The sequence below is a fragment of the Papio anubis genome, chromosome 4 (genome assembly GCF_008728515.1).
Source record: "Papio anubis isolate 15944 chromosome 4, Panubis1.0, whole genome shotgun sequence".
In the NCBI taxonomy this organism is placed as follows: domain Eukaryota; kingdom Metazoa; phylum Chordata; class Mammalia; order Primates; family Cercopithecidae; genus Papio; species Papio anubis.
The window spans coordinates 43,851,023-43,870,188 of record NC_044979.1 but is presented as its reverse complement, the minus strand read 5'-3'; the positions used below and the strand labels follow the sequence as shown (position 1 = coordinate 43,870,188).

At 35.5% G+C, this 19,166-nt stretch overlaps 1 protein-coding gene across 4 annotated transcripts in view; it reads left to right on the top strand.

Annotated features, from left to right (window-relative positions):
- The window catches only part of MDFIC (MyoD family inhibitor domain containing), a 113,466-nt gene that overhangs the window by 45,694 nt on the left and 48,606 nt on the right, over nucleotides 1–19,166 (top strand). For all 4 annotated transcript variants that reach the window (XM_021935102.2, XM_009203724.4, XM_009203723.4 and 1 more), the window contains 1 exon segment: nucleotides 12,055–12,330. In XM_021935102.2, the coding sequence (XP_021790794.1) occupies nucleotides 12,055–12,330 (276 nt within the window).

The following is a 19,166-nucleotide window of genomic DNA, read 5'->3' as shown; positions in this document are numbered from 1 at the left end:
TTACTGTAAACATATGGAACCTTTGTCTTTCATGATATAAAGCTATGAAATGAATAATAGTACAGCTGCCCTATTTTTGGATTTTCTGTTATGTGAGATGATAAATAATTGTAAGCTCTATGAGGGCCAGGTCTTTACATGTTTATTCTTTGTAACATCCCTTATTCTAGAATGGTGCCTGGCACCATAGTATATAAAACAAATATTATATAATAATGTATTTAAGTCAGTTTGCAGCCAAAGTTACCTTGAGAGATTTAGTGGGTTTTAATGGCACAATTAGAGGAAAAACATCTGTGTAAATGGTCTCAATCATGTTAATCTTTTATTTCTTTTCTTTTTTTTTTTTTGATGGAGTCTCTTTTTGTTGCCCAGGCTGGAGTGGTGCAATCTCAGCTTACTGTAGCCTAGACTTCCCGGTGTCAAGCAATTCTAACACCTTAGCCTCTCGAGTTGCTGAGACCACAGGCACATGCCACCATGCCCCGTTCTTTTTAAAAAGACAGAGTCTCGCTATGTTGCCCAGGCTGGTGTCAAAGTTGTGGGCTCAAGGGATCCTCCTGCCTCAGCCTCCCAAAGTGCTGGGATTACAGGCGTGAGCCACTGTGCCCAGCCTCAATTGTGTTAATCTCGAAATGTTGTTAATGAGTTTGTCTCTCTGTGCTATTTACAGATGCTTATATGTTAAGTAACATTTTATTCCCAGGAGTTTAAAATTGTCTTGCTACTTTGATGAAGACAAAATCTAAAATTCATACCCCCCAAATCATGCTCTTAAAAATCAAAACATGGGCAAGATTTTAACCTCAGGAGAAAGCAAATGAGAATAATGAGAAAATAGTGTCATTTTTACTTATTCATTTATGTGCTAGAAATTTTCATTATGTTTAAGCTATCTTTCACATATAAAAAAGAATTTAAAATTCGTATATGTGAATCTACTTCTACAAGTTTGGAAACTTTTGTTGCATGATTTATCTGAATATTGTTGTTCGTTTATGTGAGATAAGCAGCTTGTTCATTATTTCTTTATGGAAGAAACTCACCAGGATCTTCTATATGGGTTGGACAAGATAATTAGCACCATCCCAGTTTTTTCCTAAGTCAATTCCTAGAACTTTGCTTGCAGTGCTAAATTACCAAATTATGTCAGACAGAGGGCCATCTATAATGAAAACTGTTATTAGAATTCAAGCACAAAGATTTCCTTTTCTCAGTCTACATTTTAAGGGAATTTATGAAGCCCTCCTAGTAACAACTACTCACCAATGAACTTTGAGGGCTATGAGCACTACTATTAAAGCTTTGTAAATGTATAACAATAGAATTGATTTTCTTCTGATTTACCTTGTGTAAACCACCAGAAATAAGTTTAATTTTGTAAGCGTTCAGTTAGCAATCTGTATGCTCTTCTACCTAATTCCATATCTCATAACTGGAACTTCATTTGCATTCCCACTGCCCTAATCTCAAGGAGATACCAGTTTCACTTGTATATTAAGTTGGGTTTGCTTTTATTACAAGGAGGAAGAAACTTTTAGATACATAATTTGACTTTGACTTGTCTGATGCTGTTTTCAAAAAGGTTACTTAACCAGTATTTTTGATGCATTTCTCTACACATAGTATGATATCTGTAACTGAATCTTTAATTCCCTTGTTACAACAGAGTGAATTTCTTGAATCCTTGCTACAGTTCCACCATCCTTATATTATGCTTTTACAGCAATTCCCTAGACTCAGGAAGGTGAAGGATGAAGTTTATAATGGTATTGAATGCCAAACTGTTGCTTGATTTATTCAGGAAGGTTGTTATATGCTGGGATCAAGTGACAGCTTAAAAGCTAGTATAATTCATCATCATCAGTTAATTTTCACTGGGTGTCCACTGGGTGCTGAACATCGTACAAGGCTCTTTATCAGCATATATGTGTCTGATAAGGGTGATGGAATTCTAAGAATATAGGATCTTGTACTTAAGGAACTCTATATAATCAAGGCAAGTCAGCAAATGTCCAGTATTGTCAAACTCTGTGCACAAAATGTATATTACTAAAAATACTTTATTTTTGTGAAGGGTTCATGTCAGTAAATTGAGGTCCCAGACTCAGTATCTATACTGCTATCAGAAGAAAGGGGTGATATTGGATAGACCATGAGCAGTTATCTACTATGTCTTGTTTTTGGCTGATCAGCACACACTTATGGGTGTATAAACATGCAGATAATGCCACAATGTTTTTACTTAATGAGATCCAATGATCCCTCACACAAATGTATATGTACCTCTCTCCCTAATGGGAGACAAATCAAAGTCACATCCAGATGAAGCATCTAGAGCTAGCGTCATGTTATTCCACAGACCTCTAGGTGATGTTTGTTCCTCCTCTGAAGTAATTCAGAAACCTGACCTACATCAAATTTGGAAGTAGCCCTTCATGATCCTGCAACATATGGCTTAAAACACATCTGGATAGACAGAATGTAGGATAGTCACAGTGTACTCTGAAGTACAGTGCTGGTCTAGGGAATGCACCATATTTCCCTGGTTAGGGTCGTGCAGAAGATAATATGGCCAGGGACTATCATGACCATCTTGTTGTTGAGTTTCTTCCCTGACCTTGGTCTGGGTTCTGTCCTAGTGAATTTGTTTACTGCAGGATTATCTATTAAGAAGATTCCCCTTGTTTGGGCTCCTTCATAGCCATCTCTGAGGAGGGGTTCAGGAGGGATTTCCTTGGAGACGCCTTAGCAGTTCTTTCCTTGTTAGCAACAAGGCCTTGGATTCAGATTCCCTTAGGGTGGGACAGTCATAAGCCTTTATTTGCTAGGCTGGGGATGTTTCTAGCAATACAGTGTCTTTATGATTTTTGTTGATTGCTTTATCTATCTTATTTTTTGGAGGTGGCAGTAGAAGATTTCATTTTCTGGTCACTGGCTCCAAATTTGTGTCAAGTAATGATCTCTGACTCTGGTCCCTTGCTTTACCACTTCAGTTTTTGGGCTCTGGGCTCTCCATATCTCCTTTTGTATCAATTTAATAGCTTCCTGTCACTAGCTCTACTTCTGCAAGTGATGAGGTTTGACCTGCGTTGCTGTGCCTCCCCCAGGATTTACTCCTTGTGAATGAATGATCTGAATGACTTAAAGGCAATGAGTAGGGGAGGCACTTGGATGAGCCTGGAGTTCAGTCTTCAACAGTTCAATCTCCTCCCTAGTATTTCCAGCACTTCAGTCAGCACACTAAATTCAAATTGTAACAAGTAATGTGGCTGTTAAATTCAGCTAACATGTATATGATTATCTTAACTTTACTGGTCCCAGATCCCTGGCTACCAAGGCTGTTCCTTAGTTTGTATATGTGTGAATTGCATAAAGGCAAGTGGGAGCTGAACTTCAGTTCTTCCTCTACTCACCAGCGCTTGAACCACAGCAAGCATGACTTTTTGAAATGTGTCTATACAGAGGAGAGGACCTTTTTGAGTTTACACAATAATAAATTTATTTGCACGTTGCTGGCTATGGCTGTATCACCTGTAGGTAAAAAAACAGCTTTTAATAAAGCTGTCTACTTTTTCTAGTTGGTTTTTACTTCAACTAGTTAGAATGTAGTTTATTGTTTTGTTGTAGGAACTTCTCAAGGCCATAAAAAATCTAATATACAAACACGTGGGCAATTTTCTGCAGAATACTGTGAGGATCCAGTCTTAGTATACACATTCCAAGAACTGATGAGACTTGTATTAACTAACCAGTTAGCTGCTCTTTAATAGTAACTGCTGCTTTTTCAGGTTAGGATGGAGGGATCTCATTGTTCCCATTCTTGCCTTTACTTAGCTAACTTCACATTTCAACAATCTACTTCTGATACAGGTGTTTACATTAGGTCAGAGTTCTTGGTTTCAAACTTTTTGATATATATCCTTGTTTTGTTAGAAAGCCTGAATCACATGGAGGAGAGTAAAGGGATCCAAAAGCAGGGCTGGGTCTGGGGCCTATATTGGAAAAGTGTTCTGCATCTATCTAAGTTTGTCAATACATTCATTGAGGTGAAACCTGAGAGTGCTGCATGCTTCTTAATGGGAGGTCTTCTTGCATGCTTTGTGGCCTCTGTTGCTTGCTTTTATGCTTTTATCCTCAAATGAATGACAAATTTGGCTTTACATCAGGCTAGCTTTTGTACATCAAAATTTCTAGTTAATTTCTCTGGATAACAAGCATTAGAGAAAAGCTGTACGTGGATAAAATATAGTGGATTTTTTTTTTTTCTTCATTGGTTTACTATCTGGGGATGTTTTAGTAATACATGCAGATCTTAAAACAAAATGCTGATTATTCTTTTTAAAACTGTTTATATTTGGATTTACTTTTCTATCACATCATAAGTTTTCTGAAAAATGAAAGAAAATGTTTGTATATTAACTTGAAAAATGTTTATTTGCAAAAAGGTTTTCTGCTGATTTACAGAGAAAAAAGCTAATAACACAGAATAAAAAAAAAGACAAATAGTAATTCAGGAATAAATGGGGAAAATTATGTAGAGGAGGATAAGGAAAGGAAAAAACAAGGGTTAGGAGCTGGAAATCTAGGCCTCCCCATACATAGGAGGATCTGTCATTTCTCTCATTTGCAAGTGAAGTCCTAATGTTGGGGAGGGAGGGAATGTTTAGGGTAAAGGGTGAAGTAACTTTTGTAAGACAGCAGAAATGGGAAATACTTACTCTAGCATTCAAACCCTGGTTTGTCTTGTTCAAAATCTATAGGCTTACCACTATTGTTGCGAATATCTTGTTTGAGGAAAGTCATTAGCAGTTACACATAAATTACTCCTGATACAAAGGTGATCAACTCATCCCAGATTGTCAGGGACAGACCTGGTTTTGAAACTAAAAATTCTTCATCCCAGGAAGCCCCACCACACTCCACCACCCCGTTAGTCCTGAGTAAACTGGGATTGTTGGGTCACCCTATCTGATATCCTCCTAGCCATGATTAGGATGGAAATTTAAGAAAATTTTATATACTGGTCTTCAAATGGCAAAGTAAGGTGGGATGGATACTTTTTCTACAAAACTACATGATATCATTATTATACCTCATTAATAATTAGACCTTGCATTGTAAAGATTGTCAACTTTTTCTTTTTCTCTCTCTTCTTCTCTCTTTTTTTTTTCTTCCTTGAGATAGGATCTCTGTCTGTCACTCAGGGTGGAGTGCAGTGGCCTGATCATGGTTCACTATAACCTTGCCCTCCTGGGCTCAAGCCATCCTCCTACCGTAGCCTCCCACGTAGCTGGGATACAGGCGTGTGCCGTCACACCCAGCTAATTTTTTATTTTTTTGTAGAAACAGAGTTTTACTATGTTGTTCTGGCTGGTCTCGAACTCCTGGGCTCAAGTGATCCTCCGACCTCAGCCTCTCAAAGCACTGGGCTCTGCGCCTGGCTCAGATTGTCTACTTTCTAAGATCCACTGTAGCTGTAGATTTAGTAGCATTCTTCCTACTATTATTAAGAGATTGTTTATATGTTGTTAATAGATTGTGTATATTTTTAGCCAATCATCATTTAAGCATTTCTTTCCTGTGAAATTTGGCATATTTTGAGTCATTTGGGCTAAGGGCAGTTTATGTATCATATGTATACACACACACACACACACGAATATATGTGTGTGTATATATGTATGTATATATTCATAGTACATAGTTGTTAATAGGCCTTTATAGAAGCCATTAATGTTTTATGGAGTCTCAGCATTAATTCTGTAGCTTAAATAGGATAAAAATTAATTCCTTATGGAACAGTAGGAAATGAGCATTCCAGGTCAGCAAGAAGTGCCCCTCCCTGCTGCGATACAGATTCCTTTTGTTTGGTATCTGGAACATCTCTTAACGTATTTCACTCAGCTGTGGTCAAAACTGGTTTGCTGCCAACTGCAAAACAGAAAGTATAGAGCGGGCACACCCAGGTTTTAAGACCCAGTCCTAAAAGTGGCAGAAATAATTCCTGCTCTCATTCCTTTAGAGAGACCATAGATACATAGCTAAACCTAACTGCAAGGTTAGGGTTGCAGAAAAATGGGACTAACCACGTACTAAGGACAATTGGGAAAATTAATTTGGAGAAGAGTCTCTTACTCCAGGCATTATTTAAATCTCAGTACTCTCTAAATGTTCTTTATGAAATACAGAAAAATTACTGCCTCTCTAAACAACTTCTAAAGTTTTATCCTTTCTTTGGGGATGGGGGTAGTTGTACTTCCTGTTGTCATCTGGAGATTTATTTTGAATCATTAAAACCGAACTCATGTTAAAAATTCTGTAAGATGTGATGTAATCATAAAACAATTGCCTCCTTTGAGAGTTCCCAGCCAGGTAGTTACAGAATTTGACTGGAATCCTTAAATTGATGAGTGTTCCAAAAAATGTCAGGATTCCAAAGTGTATTTCAGCATGTTAAATATCCACATCAAATAAAGTAAAGATGGAAAATATTATGTCAAAAAAGAGTCCAGAAGCTCAAGAGGTAAATACAAAAACAAAATTAGAAGACCCTTGAAGGGGAAATAAAGAAACAGATACAGAAAGTGCCAGAGACGTCTAGACTATGTCAGTGTTGGGATATAGGGTCCATGTAGGGTTTCCATATTGAGGAAGATTTGGATCAAGTTGATGAAAAGAACTGGGCATTAGGATGTTCGTTTTAGTTGATTTTAGCCTAAATTGACACTATATTGCAATAAAAATGTAAAATAGTTTTTATCATATTAGTGCATATAGAAGTAACTTTTCATCTTCCTTTTAAAGCTGTTGTATATCTGTGCATATCATATATTATATATATATATATCTTCTACTATCTGTGTATGTATTTGTCCCATTGTGACTATGGAGTAGCAAAGTCGTGGGTACCAGTAAAAGCTTTGTTGCCATCTCTGGGAAAAATCATTTAGATTTACACCAAGTCATTTTCTCCCTCCATATTCTACATTGACCATTTTGTTATTAACAATTTTACATCCTGAGCATTTAATTTTGATTTTTTTAATGTGTACAACAACCATTTAAGCTGAATAGCATGAGAATTCTTTTTAATTTTATTAAATCTGACTTGTGTAAAGAGACCAGTGGCTGAAGATGATTTGCACATACTAATAGATTATACGCTATAGCAAAATGTTGCTTTATATTGCCACTCCAGCAGCTGTGGTTTCCAGTATAGTTATTACTAGCTACAATATCACCATTTTTTTTTAAATTATCAAAAGAAGTTCATGCTATTGACTCATTTACTCCCATATTTATTATTCTTATTGAAAATCACTAGACCTAATTTTATTGGTTTCCTTCCTGATTGAAAACATTTGAACCCACAAAGCGCAGTATTTCTTAAGACATTTGTAACTATTCATCATGGATATTAAAATTACAATCATGCTGTATTGTGTCAGCAATGATTTTTTTAAAAAACATCTTTACACATATGCTAAGCGGATGACCAATGCTATCCAGGTTTGAAGACGCTGAATGTTCTTATAAGTGGTATTTGAAATTTTGATGTGTATTGCATTCATTACTGAATATCAAGAGTACTTTTTTTTTTTTGCTAGTATTATGGAGTAAATTTAAAATGGGGTCTTTTGTAGAAGTACCCATCCTGTTTAGAATGATATAACAGATGCTGAATGTTCACATATCAAACAAAATGCCAGCTTTCTGTAGAAAAGAGGTGTCAAAAAGTTTCTTTGTACCTTTAACGCATGTGATTATGTAGTACAAAATGCAGAGTTTGTAAAATTTCTTGAATATACAGGCAAAAAAATGAATAATTCAAAACAACTCATAAGTTCTACATTCTATTGTCCCTTTATAACGCAGGCAGAAGATAGCAGTGCGCTCCCAATAGAGCTGAATTTGCACAAGTTACACCTCTGAAAAATGCCAGATGGTCTATGGTCTACTTTTGAGAGCTGTCACATATGTAAAGATTTGAAAAAAGAAAGACAGCTGAATGAGAGCAGTGGATCATTAAAGGGAGAGCGAGGGTCCCTAGGCATCACTTGTGTTTTAAGAAGCATTGTGTCGTTTCCATATTAGCGTGTTTTTTTTTTTTTTTTTAAAGCCATACACAACTTTGACACAATAAGGAAGGAAATCTGTTTAAAGCCAAGTTGTTGTGGTTTAATCAGTCAGGCGTTTTTGTTCTTTATTTGAAAATAAAATCATGTTTCCTACTTGGTTTTAACTGCAATTTTACCATAAGATTCAAGTCACATCCATAAATAATTATCAATAAAGTTAAATTTAATTTCTGTTGAGATAGCTAATGTATTTAAGGCTTGTCCAGTTTTGATTTGACTTACACAATACACACATCTGGCAAAATCATTCAACTAAGAAATATTTTAATGTTAGAAAAACTGGTGTAAAGGGATAATGCTTGGTTATCTGATCGTAATCCAAACTATAGTGAAAATAATTAGGTGACAGTGAAACAAAAATAATGTACTGCTGTTTATCTGCCAACAGAAATGGATATCATTTTGAAGATTGAAATATAGATAAATCATTAAGCATGCGTGAGAATATCACTCCAGCCATACCTAGTAATTTGCAAATAGTCAATTTTGATAGCAGAGAAAGGTCACATATGTCAATTTTAGAATTTGGTAGCCAGCATACAAGTGTCTTTTACCACTCTTATTTTTATGTATGAAAAATATTTATTGCATAGTAATTCTAAATTTATTTTGAATTATGAAATATGACAGGACGTTTTTGATTGACAAGGAGTCTCTCCAGCTTTGGTCAATGCCATTTCAACTCAATCAAGCTCTCATATTGCTTGAAATATTCTTTCCAGAGGAAAAAGTGGCCGAAAACATTCCATTTATTTGGTGAGATTACTGGAAAGTGCTCTGAAAATAACACCAAATTAGGTTTAACTGTCTTTTTTGGCATCTTTTAAAGTACATATGCATAACTAGGTTTATGTTCAATAGCAGTCATTAGCATGTCATTCTAGTTGATACAAGAAGTTACAGAAGCAGCAAATTCATCTCTAAATCAAACCATTGCACACCCGTAAGAAATCCTTTTACAGATGCTGTGTAGATTTTAGTTATGAAAAGGGCATATATAACTGCTGAACAGATGTTTACTTTTAGACTATTATTCCTCTTTATCAGTAAAGAACTGAAAAACTATAACAGGATGTCCTATATTAGTTTTTGTAAATCAGATATTAATGTTAATAGACTTGGTATGAAAGTATGCATTTAGGTAAAAAAATCCATCATTTTTCTTAAAATATGCTAGTAAATGAGTAGAATATTTTGACATGTTAAGGTGTTTTTCTTCACAATACATAGGATGTATGAAAAAGAATTGAAGTAAACAATGGCTTACTAAAGACTTACTCAGAGGCAAACTGTCTTTTTTTTCTGAAAAATGCTTCAAGTCTTATGTAGACCCCAACGATAATAAGTCCTCTTTAGCACATTTATCAACCCAATGTATAACTGTTACATCCTTACATGCAATACTTTTCCAAGTGGAACAGTTCTTCATAGTCTTTTGTAATTTACATTTCATAACTGCTCATAATCATGAACAGAAAAAAAGACTAATTAAAACAGTGAGTTTTAGATTTTTAAATTCCAGGAAAGTATAACAGTACAATTTTCACATGAATGTTTTTTGTTGTTGCTCGTGTTTTTTGCTGAAAAGCTGTGATATATAACTTTGCTTAAAATTTATATAATGAAGGTAAATGATGATTTTAATACTTAATCAATGTAAACAGATAACTTTTGAGGGGCATGAGGGCTTTTAGCTGCAAAAATCTTGGCTAATTTAAATAGAAAATAAATTTATTAGCAGCACATAGATAATCCCAGAGTTATACAGCCAAGGATCATGTCCATCCATTCAGTAGGACTTTTCTATTGAAAACCCCACTGCTGTAGCACTAGGCCACTCTTTGCTAGGAGGTGGACACCGTAAGTTTTCCCTCACTGCTAAAATCAACAAATACCTCTTCACTCCCTGTGTTGAGAGGCTCCACCACCCTGGTGTGGCTAACAGCTTGCATTGATCACTTCCAAATGCAAGCCACACTTCTGTTTGGCAGAACATAGGTCACATCCTTGTCCTCTAGCTCCAGAGTAGCCTAGGGATGTTGTAGAGGAATTTACGTAACTCCATGAGTGTAACCGGAAATGTTGGACAACACAACACAACAGGTGAATATTCACATTTGTTTTATGATTCATTGTCTAAAAAATCATATTTGTTTGTGGTTATGCTATTAAAACAGTATCCTCTATTTACTCTTTAAATAAAAAGTTTTGTTTTTTTATATATGGGCATTTAATAAATTTGGAATTTACATGTACTAATTATATTAAGCATACGATACCCAAATATTAATTGTATAAATATTAATATTTATATAATTAATTATATTTTATTTATATATTTTATATGTTATATAAATATATATAATCAACATAATTACTTAGATTATATTGATTAAAAACATTAATATTTATATTGATATAATTATATTAATTTATATAATAATGTAATTATGCATGTTAATTTATTGTACCCAAATATGTAGGTGTGTGCATGTCTACCTTATATTAATATATGAGTCCCATATTTGGGGCTTAATAATTTCATAAGCTTCATTGGCTTGTATGTCTATGCCTGGTCCAATGCCATACTGCTTTAGGTACTGTGATAGAAATGGCTCATACGTCAAATCCTACAACCCTCTTTTTCTTCTTAAAATTTCCTTGTTCCTTCTTGATTACTCTTCCATATACATTTTTGGATCAGCTTGTCAAGTTCCATAAACAAGCCTGTTGGAAATGTTATGGAAATGGCATTAAATAATAAATTGGGGAGAATTAACATAATTAATATATTTATGTTCTCTCCACCTATTTGGGTTTCTTCTATGCATTTCAGTAGTGTTTTGTAATTTTTGCCATAAAACCTCTGTCCCTTTTTTTCTAGTTTAATTCCAAGATACGTATAGCGTCTTTTTTTGTTTGTTGGCTTGTTCTTTTCTTTTTTTGTTATTGTGAAGAGTTGTTTTTCTTGTATATTTTTTAATTGGTTTTACTGTCTGCTTACAGGAGCATTGTTGATTTTGTATGGTTGTGTATCAATCTTGCTACATTTTTAGACTTTCAGTATTTATAGTCTTAAACTTAGATTATATGTATACTATATATTTGAATGTTCCCCAGAACATTCAACTCTGTGCACAGCTCAAAAATTTTGTATATTCCTTCTAGAAGTCAGACCTATTACATTTCTTTGTCTTGTTTATTGCTTGTACTATGATCTCCTGCATAATGTTACATAAGTCACGTAAGAATGGGCATTTGATGTACTTCTAAAGTCCTGACATTTAATTTTGGTAGATATGTTTTATTAAAGAAATTATCTTGTATTCCTAACTTTTCATAACTGGTTTATTTCAAAATCAAATTAAAGAATAAATATAGAAAAGATTTTTTTCTGCAGGATTCACAATGGGATTTTTTTTTTAAAACACCGTATTTTTCTTTGTATTGTTCAGCTTTGAATACCAGAACTTATCATTTCTTTCCTTTTATTTGAAAAGACAATTGAGTAGTTTGTTATTAGTAGTAGTATTGAAATAACACTGTTGTGTCTATGCACAAAGAGGGCTCAGCACATAGAAAACAATCAGCATTCTCTGAATGAGTCTTAAATTACCTTTTCAGATTTCTAACTTAAATTTTCTTTAAAACCTCCCAAAACAGTATGTCTCTGGTCTACTTTTTATATCCTTGCACAAACCCACTTTTGACGACCCTGTTCCCATTTTCTGTTTTAGTAAATTATACTTTCTCTATGTCTATGTTAGTATTTTTCTTTCTTTTCTTTGTTGCCTCTTCAGTGTTAATATCATGGGTAAAACCCCAAATCTCTGCTACTGAATGTATTTTCATTATTTTAAAATATTAATTTCTTTTTCTTTAACTGGCTGACTTTTTCCTGTTTTTAATTTAGCCCAACCTCAGCGCTTGCCTCAGCTTCAGACTTCAGCACAGGTGTCGAGTGATGAGGAAATAGGCAAGATAAAGAATGGCCACACAGGTCTGAGCAATGGAAATGGAATTCACCATGGGGCCAAACACGGATCTGCAGATAATCGCAAACTTTCAGCACCTGTTTCGCAAAAAATGCATAGAAAAATTCAGTCCAGCTTGTCTGTAAACAGCGATATCAGTAAGAAGAGCAAAGTAAATGCTGTCTTTTCCCAAAAGACAGGCTCTTCACCTGAAGGTAAGTTTGAGATATATGTAGATTTTATTTGACCAGATGTAAAATAATATTTCCTGGTAATTATTTGATCAAGCAAATATAATTGAAGAATCTTGCTTATCCTTCAGACAAACAGGAATTTTGGTAAAATGCAGATTAACTTCCCCAAAGGAAAGCATAAGATAGAAAAGGAAGCAGTGGCAGCTGACATCCTGCTTTTAGATGATCGTCTTCTAGAGTGAATAGTCATTACTTTAAATATAACTGCTATACTTCTTTTTTTAATGCCACATTTAAAAATATAAATACAACATTTTGATGGCATACATGAGTGTATGTGTGTATTTTTATCTCTCCCTGATGCAATATGTTATTCTATAGTTCAGAGATAAGATTACCTGCTTGTATTTTTGTCTTGCAAATCAGTTCTTAAATAGACAAAGCTAAAATGAGAGAAAGATTAGGTAACTTTCATGCTCCTGCCAGGGAATAGGCCAGGTGATTTCTGTTGCTTGATTGACCAGCATCTTCCAGCCGCCATGTTGGTCAGCACCTCAACCATCTTCATTCCCATCCCATTCCAGCCTCACTGGTCTGGTCTTCAGCTCCTCCTTTAGAGGCACTTGGCTGTGTTCTCTGTCCCCTGAGGAACTAGTTATTACCTCTTCAGTTATATCTCATCCTGCCCTTGGCTGGGTTAAAAACAGGTTAAATACTATGAACCTGAGAAAGTTTTTCTTTATTAAACAAATTGCACATGGTGATAATTAAAACAGACTCCCTTTATATAATTCATTGTATTACATTTAACAAATAAAAATCTCCTCCTATATTTAAGGATCTGAATTTCTTTCCATGTATCCACGGTCCTCTGGTTTTCCTCCTTTCTCCTTTTAGCAGTTATTGGATGTCTAAAGTCTTGAATCTGTTATATGTATCTAATATACATATATTTCTCCTTATTCCCTTTTCCTTTCTATTTTGCTATGAAATCTTAAGTAAGAGAAATTCTGTGGAATGCTTCTGAAGTTGGTCATGCTTATTCATAGAGACAAATTGAGTTGTAAATAGGAAATTGTATTGAGAATTACCAGTAATGAGTGGGAGAAAGGATATTACATTTTGGCTACAGGTGTCTCAAACTCAACTGAGATAAAGTGTTAGGTTGATCAAATGATATGATAATAAATGGTCTGCATAGTTCCAGGTCAGTGACACTACTTTCCAAACTAATTAGATTGAAAGGGACTTGATTGACACTTTAAAATGAGTTTGACATGTAAGCTGCATGGTCATCTCTGAAGCATAGGTAGGCTGTTAACTAAACTGGCTCTCCAAGGAGTTGGGAAGGCAATGCAATTTTCTTTAGAGGATCTTCGCTTCTAGGTGATTGGGTGAAATAATTGAATGCAATTGAAATCTACTTGTTTTATACATTTGAATTTACTTATTATGTCCCTAACCTCTTATTTTGCATTTGGTATTTACTTATTTTTGTATTAAAGAATGGTAACATTTGCATATCAATCCTAACTTGAAATAGCTTATGGATTGTTTATAAAATTTTTTATTATTGCTTGCCTTTAATACCATGTCTGAATTTATTTGTAATGTAGGAATGCAGCTTCATAAGTAACATATGAAGGAGGAAGAAAATCATCAGTATATGAATGAGATATAGTTTTACTCTTCCTCTTTCTCTCCCTTCTCCTTCCTTCTCCCTCTTCCCTCCCTCTTTTTCTTTTTCTTTCTCTTCTCCTCTCGTACTCACATTCACACTTATGGCCTACCACAGAGCTCTGGATAAGGGAAGTCCCTTGTAATCTGTGTAATCTGCTTTTATCACAAAATATGTTCCAGATTGGATTGGGGAAAAGAGGAACATAAAATACAAATTTAAATGTATAAATATATTTTGCAAAGTCTTATCCATATCTTCATTGTAAGACCGTAGAATTTAGACAAGTGTAGGTTTGTTTTATTGTGATTGCTTGAGTCTAGATTAAAATTCCATTGTCCATATTTTTCTCAAAGTTCGATGTCTTCATGATTTGTCACTATTTAAGGTTGTGCCCTAAAATTTTGTGTTTCTTCTATCAGTTTTGAAGTTATGTTTATTCTCTGGCAATGTGCTGTAATAAAAATCAAAACCAAACCAAAACAAAAAATCCACAGAAGTGGTAGATGGCAAATTAAAAGGAAAAACATTCTCAATTCTGCCACCAGCTTGCTGGGGTACTTGAGTTTCTATGGGCCTGCTTTTTCTGTGAAATGAAAGATTTGGATTAGATAATTTTAAAAATTAAGTTTGGTTCCAAGATTCTATGAGTCTCTTTTTACAGCACTTGCTTTACTCTCAGGATAGATCTCTTGCTATATAGAATATGTGATCTCTTGTTGAGGAAACACCTAAAACCTGATGTGCAGAGTGGGGCAGTGGCAGAAACAGTTGTGGTGAACAGAAATAGCACCTGAATTTCAGGAGGCACATATGTCAGAACAGTAGGCCTTGAATAGGCGGCATGATTTATTGTGCAAATAAAAGTGGATGGAAATGATTTTTTATAAAGCAATAAGAATGAGGAGATTTAGTGGCTAGGTAGCTTAGTCTATTTGTGCTGCTGTAACAAAATACCTGAGACTAAAGGTTGGTCAGGTTGGCTCATACCTGTAATCCCAGCACTTTGAAAGGGCCATTGCGGAGGATCGTATGAGACCAGGAGTTCAAGACCAGCCTGGCTACATAGCAAGATCTCATCTCTACAAAAAAGAAAAAAATATATAGCTGGGCACAGTGGCATGCATCTGTGGTCTTAACTACTCAGGAGACTGAAGTGGGAGGATCATTTGAGCCCAGGAGTTTGAGATTACAGTGAACTGTGATTGTGCCACTATATTCCAGTCTGGGTGACAGAGTGAGACCCCATCTCTAAAGTAAATAAATAAATAAAACACCTGAGACTGGGTATTTGATAAAGATCAGAAGTTTATTTTCTCTCAGTTCTGGAGGCCGGGAAGAGCAAGATCAAAATGCTGGCAGGTTAGGTTTTCTGGTGATGACCATTCTCTGCTTCTAAGATGATGCCTTGTTGCTACATCCTTGGAAAGGGAGGAGCGCTGTGTTCTCACATGGCAGAAAGCAGAAGGGCAAGAGATCAAAAACTGCATGAAGCCTCTTTATAATGGCCTTAATCTCATTAATGAGGGAGAAGCCCTTATGGCCAAATCACCTCTTAAAGGATTGACCTCTTAATACCATCACACTGGCCATGACGTTTCAACATCTGAGTTTTGGAGAGGTGACATTCAAACCATAGCACAAGGCTTTTCTCAGTTTTATGACTGTTCTGGTTCACATTTTTGTTAAATCGTCATCTTCTATGCCTGTTCTTCCAAGGGCAAATGAGCAAACAAGTAGCAAAATAATATTAACTGAAATTCTCAAAGCAGCTAATCATGCCCACTTCGACAATGTTTTGTTTGTCTGGGTACATGGTGCTTGTGGTTGTGATTTTTGTACTGCGTACAAATTATATCAACAACTGGAATAACTTTGTTTTTGGTTCAGATAATGGAATAAAATATTTACAAATTTTCTAGTGTTTGATTAAGAACACTAAGGGCTTATTTTCTAAGCAGGATACCAAAAACACTGCTAAGACATGATCCATTGCTTATACAGAGGTAAGGTTTGAACCAGCCATAATTGAGTCTGTAGGGGGTTGGCAAGATGTTTTAACATGTCTTTAACTGTGAATGTCCCAATGTCCCAAAGCCTGAGAACAAAGAAGGCTGCACTTCATCAGGTCCTTTTTTTTTTTTTTTTTTTTTTGAGGCGGCGTCTTACTCTGTTGCCCAGGCTGAAGTGCAATGGTGTGATCTCAGCTCACTGAAACCTCTGCCGCCCAGATTCAGGCGATTCTCCTGCCCCAGCCTCCTGAGTAGCTGGAATTACAGGTGCCCACCATCACGCCTAGCTAACTTTTTTGTATTTTTAGTAGAGATGGGATTTCACCCTGTTGGCCAGGCTGGTCTTGAACTCCTGACCTCAGGTGATCCACCCACCTCAGCCTCCCCATCAGGTACTTTTTAAGCGATGTTGATTCATATTATTAGAGTGCCTTCTATGTGCTACTTGCTTCTCTCACATGAACTTATCTAGTCCTTGCAACGACACTGCAATTCTATGAATTCTATGAAAGTATCTAATTATGAATGAGGAAACTGAGGCACAGAGAAGTTAAAGGAAACCACCAAAGGCAACTGGTACATGGTAAAATTGAGACTCAAACTCAAAATTCTGGTTCCACAGTCCATGTTCCTAACCTCTGTGCTATTTTGTGTGACTAAAGTTACAGCTGTGGACCAAGCAGGGATCTTCTTCTTAGTATACATTTGCCTCTTAAAGCCCTTCTTACCACAGTTTTAAAAACAACTCACACCTGTGCTGTCTGTTTTCCTTTTCCTACTAGACTGTGAATTCCTGAAAAGGCTGGATTGAATCTGAGTCCATTTTTTTTTTTTTTTATTGTACAGTGGTGCCCAGCATAAAAGCATCATAGAGTTTCTCATGAGTTAGTAAGTGATACAATACTCTATTCCAAATCATTTTATCCTACCCTTCCTTGAAACCAGCCCTGGAAAATAAAATGTTTGCTCATGGTCACACACAAAAAAATGTTCTTTTAAAAAGTTCCATTTTTGCAATGGAGGAAAAAAATCCATGTGGGAAAAAAATTGCACATTTTATTTAAAGGTTATTAAATTTGTAGATTTCTACTTGTTTTGTATAATTAAATATTTTCATACATACTTTAATTTTCTGATTGCATCACTCAGGTGGAGAGTTTAAGACTAAATGTTTAAGATTCTTGACCTTTGAAATAATTATAGTATAATTTAGTATCATATAATATTCAAATTGCCAAGGGTTTTCATTAGACTCAAAGACACTTTTCTTATCATAGGAATGGTAAATCCTAATATGTTTTACATGTGCCAGTTACATCTATATAGTTCTGTAAAAAATAAGTTCTAGCAAAATACTTTTAAAGAGATTTTATGCTTTTTAGGAATTTTTGATAATTTACACTCCATACTTGATATTCTACATTTAGTATGCATAGAGAAATATGTATCCAGTCCTAGTATATCATTGAACCTAAATGCTGAACAAGACAGTGAAGAGCATTATGTGGATGGAAGTAACTACAGTCATCTCATTTTTAATAACATAGAAGCAGTGTGGTGTAGTAATTAGAGGACAGACTCTGAAACTAGCCTGATTGGGATCAAATATTGGCTTTGCTACTCACCAGTGATGTGTCTTTAGGCAGGTTACTTAGCCTCTTTTTGCATCAGTGTCTCATCTCTAAAATGGGGATATTATTAGTACCTACTTCATAGGATTGTTATGAAGAAGACTTGAATTGGTACTGCTTAGTGCTTAGAATACAGACTGGCTCAGATGAAGTGTTCAATATGTGTTAGCTGCTGTTATGATCATTAGTATTAAGGTTCATAGAGGGGTCAGGAATGTTAGCTTCTTGGAAAAGTCAGTGCCTGGCTGGGGACCTGAAAGACAAGACAAAGATAGTTTAGGGAGTTGAGAATAGAGGGAAGCATTCAAAGCCAAAGGATTTTGTTTTTCTTTTTCTTTTCTTTTTTTTTTTTTTTTTTTGTGTGTGTGTGTGTGTGCGCGCGTGCACGCTCCTCTTTTTGTTTGTTTGATAAGTAAGGTTTGTTAGATAAGTAAACATGTGTTATGGGGGTTTGTTGTACAGATTATTCATCCCCTAGGTATTAAGCCTAGTGCCCACTGGTTATTTTTTTCCGACCCTCTTCATCCTCTCACCACCCCCTTCTCTGAAAGTTCCCAGTGTGTGTTGCTCCCCTCTATGTAAATTCCTGAATTCATGTGTTTTATTCAGAGAACCACAAACAATTTGCTGTTGCTGAAAAGCTAAATTAGTAGAGAAGATACTAGATGAGTAGGAATGAACCATTCTATGGAGTCTGTGATGCCCCATTCTTCTGCAGCTATTAATACCACACAGATCTGTATGATTTATCTAAAGGACATCATATCCCATATATACTTTTTTGAAAAATTATGTTTTCTTTTCTCTCTGTAATACAAAAATTCCATGGTTGGAATTATATAGAATCAGGGTGCTTTCTCACCTGTAGCCAATACTGCTATGTATTAATGTGCCCTACCATCTGCACCCTGATTATCTTTGCAGTTTTTTTTGTACGTTAATAATGAACTGTTATCAAAAAGGAAATGATTAATTGGTTTTAGAGGTGTTGAGCTTGGGATGCTAATGAGCTATACAGGAGACATTTGGACCTATGGAAGGACTGAAACCCAGTTTGTATTTTACAGGCTTTATCTGCTTTCTTTTTTTTAAAGCTATTTTGTGGTTTCTGAGGTCTATGACCTTTCTTTGTTTTCTTTTTAGGCTTCGCTTCTTTGTCTTTTTGGTGCATTTTCTCTTGCATTTATAGCAGAGCAGTTTTTCAGAATATACCAGAGGGATAGTGTGTACTCCCCACCAGTAAGAGTATAGCCAAGATTCTCCAGGAGACAGTCTGTGTAGGGTACACAGCGTTAAAAAGAGATTAACCAGAACTGGGCAGGACAATTAGAAAAGCTCATAAAGTGATTTCCCCTCCTTCCTTGTGAATCACTGGTAAAATGGTAAAAATATCTTTCCTTGACCTCACTATTTCCCCTTCCTTTCACCGTTTGCAAACTCCAGGTCTAACTCCTTGCACTTGGAATTGTGCCTCCACTGTAATGCATAGATATGTCTGTACACATGGTCAGGTGAAACTGCTGAGTGCCTTTGTTT